Source organism: Condylura cristata, unplaced genomic scaffold (assembly GCF_000260355.1).
Source record: "Condylura cristata isolate star-nosed mole 26May11 unplaced genomic scaffold, ConCri1.0 scaffold00027, whole genome shotgun sequence".
NCBI classification, from domain to species: domain Eukaryota; kingdom Metazoa; phylum Chordata; class Mammalia; order Eulipotyphla; family Talpidae; genus Condylura; species Condylura cristata.
The window spans coordinates 27,932,482-27,939,443 of record NW_004567128.1 but is presented as its reverse complement, the minus strand read 5'-3'; the positions used below and the strand labels follow the sequence as shown (position 1 = coordinate 27,939,443).

At 39.1% G+C, this 6,962-nt stretch overlaps 1 protein-coding gene across 1 annotated transcript in view; it reads left to right on the top strand.

The window, feature by feature from the left end:
- Window positions 1-5,095, top strand: part of ZNF630 (zinc finger protein 630) — a 16,991-nt gene extending 11,896 nt beyond the window's left edge. Inside the window, exons 2-4 of the mRNA XM_004690130.2 lie at window positions 2,466-2,592; window positions 2,855-2,950; window positions 3,130-5,095. Of these exons, the coding sequence (XP_004690187.2) occupies window positions 2,559-2,592; window positions 2,855-2,950; window positions 3,130-4,841 (1,842 nt within the window). The 5' untranslated portion in view covers window positions 2,466-2,558 and the 3' untranslated portion in view covers window positions 4,842-5,095. The remainder of the gene's footprint in view (window positions 1-2,465; window positions 2,593-2,854; window positions 2,951-3,129) is intronic.
- Window positions 5,096-6,962: the final 1,867 nt, after the last annotated feature.

The window sequence follows — 6,962 nt, the reverse complement described above, 5'->3', positions numbered from 1 at the left end:
ACATTGCTCTCGCGAGGGGCGAAAATGGGCGAGAATGGAGCAGTGTTTTGATAATAGGTGGGCGAGAAAAGAAAGAGGAGAAGGAAAAGGTGGGGGCAGGGAGTTCTTCCCACATGCCTTTTACAACCCGGATGTTTTTCTTTATCCGGACTCCATTTCACCTTTTTATGACTGCTGACAGACGTCAGATGCCGGCCTTGGTCCCCAACAGACGTGAGTATGATAGGTCAGAGAGAAAGCAAGTTTAAAATTTAAAGGGCACTTTCCAAATTGTGTTTTGATATTATGTAATCAGTGGCTATAAATCATTTATGAGGACGAGCCCTATTTCTCAACATTTTTCTCACTACCGGATAGCATCAATATTTTGCATTCTTGCTATTTTTGTTTGAACATTCTGTTTTATTTTCATTTGCTTTTCTTTAATGATTAGACAAGATTTAACATCTTTTCACATACTTATATGCCACTTTGTGTTTCTCTATAAATCCCCCTTCTTTGCCTTTTGTTTATTGCTTTCTAGGAGCTTCTTGCATATTAGTAATATACATTTTAAGTATTTGTGGCTAGGTGGTGATTTCTCTTTCAACCTCGTCTGTCTTCTCTTACTAGGATATAAAATCCTTGAGGGGAGGTACTTTTGTGTGGTTTCTTTCCTGCTATAGGATATAACCCCAGTTTCTAGAACAGTGCCTGGCATTCAGCAGGTGTCTAATAACCGCTTGCTGAATGGATGAATGCCCTCTTCACTGAACAGTATGTCATATCTTATAACCGTATGTTTTATATCAATGCTTGTAGATTCCTCTTGTTGCCTTTTATGGTTGCTGTGATATTCCTTTATAGGGAATTCATTTACTCCCTCATGAGGATGCTTTATTATTTTGCTGTTATAAACAGTATGGTAGTGCGTATATTAATACGTGCTGTTTTGCTTACATGTGTATTTATGTAGAATAAATTCTAGAAGTAGACTTGTTCATTAGAGGATATGTGCATTTAATATTTTGAAGGATACTGCCAAATTAATTGCCCTCAAAGTATTGTATCCACAGTATACCCACAACTTAAGCATTCTCATTCCTGACATCTTCACTGATGCAGTCATTTATTGAAGTCTAATCTTTGATAATATGTAAGGGAAACTGGGTATCTTACTGTAACTGGCATTTCCTTTTCTGTGCATGAAGTTGAGCATTGCTTTACATTTTTACATTTCCTTTTCTGTGAATTGATGGTCATGTTTTCTGATTTTTTTTTTCAAAGCCAAGTTGCCTTTTCTTCTTGTTCTGTAGGGGTTGGTTTTATATTGAGGAAGTATAAAACTGCACATTCTATGCGTTGTGCACATATGTTTTATCCAGTTAGCTGCTTGTCCTTTGAGTTTATTTATGATTTATTTATGCTCAATGTACAAAGTAGAAAAATGTATCCGTGTTTCCCCTGTGACAGTTGGTTTTTGTAGCATGTTTAATTAGCAGAAACTTCTCCATTCAAAAATTGTTTAAAAAAGAAAACAAGAAAGCCTCTCCATCTTTGTTTTACTGCTTCTCTTTTGTTTAAATTTTTGTTATATTTCAAATTAATTTTTGTGGATAATGTGAGATAGGGAGTCCAATCTTACATTGTTTTCTTGGTTTGAATAACCAACTTTTGAGCACTTAGCACAATGTTATCTTCACAACAGACAAAACTAAACTGAAGAAAAAAAAAACCTGGAAATGTGATGACAGAATTTAGGTTACTAGAGGTGGAAGAGGAAGGTGGGAATAATTGTGGTAGGGGACCCAGTGGATGATGGTAGAAGATTATGGGTATTTTGGTGGTGGGTATGGTGTGGTAACATGCATCTGAAGAGGTGTGAACCTTTACCTCTGAATCACATACAGGTTATAAATCACATACAGGTTATTACCTCAATAAAAAAGTGTTTAAAAAGACACTAAATAAAATTATCTAATAAAATAAATGGGAAAATTAAAATGCTTCTTTTATTATGTATTAAATTTTCCACTTTTATTTACATCGATTTTTAGACTTTCTAGTTTGTTCCATTAACTATTCTTTTTAAAAAAGATTTATTTATTTGTGCACACAAGAACTGGGGTATAGGCCAGAGGTGTGGAGGGTGAGAGACAGAGTGGGTAGCAGAACAGGCAGATGCACTGAAATACACTGCTGAGGGGAGCAGCTGGAGAGACAGGAGAGGCATGCTGTGCCATGTGGGTCACCTTCCTGGCCAGGGATTGAACTCATGCTGTAGTGGCTGCGGAGAGCTTCATAGTGCTGCGTTTTAACCCATTTAGCCACCAGGGAGGGCCCCCAGTAACTATTCTTGCTAATGACAGGGTGTTACATTGTTTTGCCCAGTAAGTGTTGCACTAAGTGCATAGTAGGCATCTACAGGTATTGTTGTGGTAAAAACGATCAGAATGAGTAGATTGTAGAGGAATGTACTGTTACAGGAAGCAGTGACATTTGCGGATGTGGCTGTGAACTTCACCCAGGAAGAGTGGCAGCAGCTGGACCCGGTTCAGAAGACTCTACACCAGGATGTGATGCTGGAGATCTGTAGCCACCTGGTTTCTGTAGGTGAGGGCAAAGCCTTGGTATGATAATGAAGCAAACCCTCCTCATCCTCTATAGCTGTCAAGACAATGAACCTCATAATTTTCCATTATCAGGTTGTTTTCTTTTATATTTCTTGGTTTTTATGTTTATATTTTTGTTTTATTTGGAATTACTTTTTGTGGGTAAAGGATCCATCTTTACCGGGAGGCCCCTGAAATTACATCTTCTCCTTGTGAATTTCTGAACTGCCAAAACCAAAGCCATTATAATTTTCCTGTAACAGGATGTTCAGATATAAAACCAGATGTAATCTTCAAACTGGAACGTGGAGAGGCCCCATGGATCATCGAGAGTGAGTTGTCAAGATGGATCTACTCAAGTAAGTGAGAGCTGGGTGTTTTCTTCTTTCCTGATATTGATGGCCTCCTTTCTTCCCTAAAATTTATCAGGTCTCTTTTATAACATATACTCGACATCAGATATCTCCCTAACCCTTTTATCTTTTGCCAGCTGTTTTCTTTTTAGTGTCTATTTGATGTTACCTTTTTCTTCTTTCAGGCAGGAAGAAACGCCTTGAACTTACTCAGCAGATTATTTCTGGGGAATACTCATTTCAAAGAGAAATATTGGAAAGAGCCCCAAAGGATAATTTATTGTATTCTCTTTTAAAAGTCAGGCATGTTGATGGTCAGAAAGATGAATATCAAGGAAACCAAGACCATGTTTTGAGGCAGTTCATAGTTAACAGCCATGAAACATTGACTGAGAAGAGAGAAGCCAAGCATAATGAAGTTGGAAAAATATTTAATGGGTGCAAAGACCTTGATCCCTCAAGTGAAAAACACTCATGTGGAAGGAGATTGACATCTGATTTAGACTCAATAACTTGTAGTAAGAGCTATGCAAGAAAGAACCCCATCGAAAAATTTGGGTGTGGGGGAGCACCTAGCTATAGTGTTTCCTGTTCAGTGCCTGAGAAAATACATGGAGTAAAATCCTATGGACATAGAGAGTGTGAAACAGTTCTCAGTCATAAGCAAACCCATATACACCATAAGAGAGTTCAAACTGGGGGGAAGCTCAACAATTGTAGTGTGTGTGGAAAGGGCTTTATTAAGAAGTCACAACTCATTATACATGAAAGAATTCATACTGGAGAGAAACCGTATGTATGTGGAGATTGTGGGAAAGCCTTTAATGAGAAATCACATCTCATCGTACATCAGAGAATCCATACTGGGGAGAAACCCTATCAATGTACTAAGTGTGGGAGGGCCTTCTCCCAGAAGTCACCATTCATCGTTCATCAGAGGGTCCACACTGGAGAGAAACCCTATGAATGTTCTGAGTGTCACAAAACATTCTCCCAGAAGTCACATCTTGTTATACATCAGCGAGTTCATACCAGAGAGAAGCCTTTTGAATGCAGTGAATGTGGAAAAGGCTTCTGTAAGATGTCTCACCTTTTTCTACACCAAATCACTCATACTGGGGAGAAACCCTTTGAATGTGCTGAATGTGGGAAGACTTTCCCTCGGAAAACACAACTCATCATTCATCAGCGAACGCATACTGGAGAGAAACCATACAAGTGTGGTGAATGTGGCAAAACCTTTTGCCAGCAGTCTCATCTCATAGGACATAAAAGAATTCACACAGGAGAGAAACCTTATGTATGTTCTGACTGTGGGAAGGCCTTTTCCCAGAAGTCACATCTCACTGGACATCAAAGACTTCATACTGGAGAGAAACCTTATATATGTACAGATTGTGGAAAAGCTTTCTCTCAAAAATCACCACTTATTATACACCAGAGAATTCATACAGGGGAGAAACCCTATGAGTGTAGTGAATGTGGCAAAACCTTTTCCCAGAAGTCACCCCTCATTATTCATCAAAGAATTCATACTGGGGAAAAACCCTATGAGTGCACCGAGTGTGGGAGGGCCTTTTCTCTGAAGGCACATCTCCTTGTTCATCAGAGAGCTCACCCTGGAGAGCAACTGTATGAATGCAGTGACTGCGGAAAGGTCTTTTGTGAGAAGTCTCCAATGATTGTCCATCAGAGAACCCATAGCAAAGAGAAATCCTCTGAATGTGCTGAGTATGAGATGAGTTTTTCTCAAAAATCACAGATGATCACATATCAGAGAACACATACAGGGGAGAAATGCTCCAAGTGCAGTGACTGTGGGAAGGTCTCCTGCCAGCATGTACACCTCCGTGATCAGCAGACTCCATATAGGAGAGGAACATTATACACATACTGATCGAGCAACAGTCTCTTCCTAGAAGTCAACCCTCATCGTGCACAGGGAAACTCACATCAAACAGAGATTCTATAGATAGGTTGGACATGAAAAATGTGCTACTTCCTCAACTGTAGAATAGACTCACATATGCCTCTATATCTGATTACTCCTATATGGAATGATCTGGCCTTTATAGTGTTTTCATTGCTGTAAATAAGTAATGGGTTTGCTTACCCCCAAAGTATCTCAGCCTCCTTCCCAGAATAAAACATGTCTGCAGCAACGAGCACTGTTTTGGTGTTATTTGGGTCTTCAAGCTTTAGCAGAATTTGGGGAATTTATTTGGGCATGTTTCATTATTGGAAGGGCATATCTTTGTCATCTTTCCTGTTTCTTCCATCTTTTTTTTTCTGTTTATATATGTTTATATGAATATACCTATCAATATGTACATACTTACATATAGTTAGATATATTCATATAATTTTCTTCAAAATCATTTCTCCTGAAATGAGAAAAAGAATCTTATTGTTCATTTCATTTTATCTCTATATTTGGTTGTTTCCAGTATCATCTCAGAGTGTATTTGTGATTTCCCCACCCTCAATTGGAAACACAATTGTATTATTTATTTTATGCCCCTTTCCACCCATCTGAAGATCAATTCTTGCAATTATTGCATTTAACCATTTTCCTTTTTTTCTGATTCATTCATTTTTTTTAAGATTTATTTATTTGTGCATACAGAACTGGGGTACAGTCCAGAGGTGCAGGGGTGGTGAGAGGATCCCCCAGAGACAGAGTGGGGAGCAGAACAGGCAGATTCACTAGGTAAACTGCTGAGGGGAGCTGCGGTGGGGGGGGGTCAGGAGAGGTCTGCCATGCCTTGTGGTCACCTCTGGGGCAGGAGGGGATCGAACTCATGCTGAAGTGGCTTTAGCTTCTTAGTGCTGTGCTTTAACCTGCTGTGCCACCGGGGAGGGCCCTCATTCATGTTTTAACTAAAGTCCTTTCATTTGCATTTCTATTTTTATCTCTCTAAATTCTTTAGTTGAATGTGTAAGTTAATTAATCTCATCTTTTTCGATTTATTTATAGGTGTATTTTCACTTATGTGTTAATCTGAGGACAATTTTAGCCTTTTGTGGTCCAATCTGAGACTATTGTTTTTATTTTTTATTAATTTGTATATCTGCTTACATTGTTGCATATTAAGTGTTTACTTCCACCTCCCCATTTGCCCGCCCATCATCACCACAGCCTCCCACATTCCTCCCTCCCTCCTTCTGACCACCTCTGTCCCCCTCCCCTGTAGGATCTCTCTGGTTTATGATTGTCTGTTGTTGTTTTGTTTTGTATTGTAAAATCAATACACTTCCCCCACCTCATGTCTTACTTAGTTCTCTTATATTCCTCCTACAAGTGAAACCATCTGATATTTTTCTTCTTCTTTCTGACTTATTTCACTGAGAATGATCCCTTCTTGCTCCATCCATGTTGCTGCCAATGGCATGACTCTATTTTTGATTGCTGAGTAGTATTCCATTGTGGATATACACCATGTCCTCTTGATCCAGTCATCTGGTTTAGGGCATTTGGATTGTTTCCAGGTTTTCCCTATTGTAGATAGTGCTGCAGTATACATAGGGTACATGTATCCTTTTGAATTAATGTTTTTGTGTCCCTTAGGTAGATCCCTAGGAGTGGAATTGCTGGATCGTATGGAAGCTCCATTTTTAGTAGTCTGAGGAACCTCCACACAGCTTTCCATAGTGGTTGTACCAGTTTGCACTCTCACCAGCAGTGTAGGAGAGTTCCTTTTTCACCTCATCTCAGCAACATTTGTTGTTAGTTTTTTTTATATGTGCCATCTCACTGATGTGAGGTGGTATGATACTATTGTTTTTTAATAGGCAAAAATTGTTGTTTAACCCATTTTTTTGTAGTTATGACAGATTTTAGTTTCAGGACTCTGCATATTTCTTTCTTTTAAAAATATTATTTTATTTTTGCATAGAAGAACTAGGGTGTAGGCAAGAGGTGGGGGAGTTGAGAGGACTCACCAGAGACAGAGTGGGGAGCAGAACAGGCAGATCCACTGAAATACACTGCTCAGGACAGCAGCGGGCGAGACAGAAG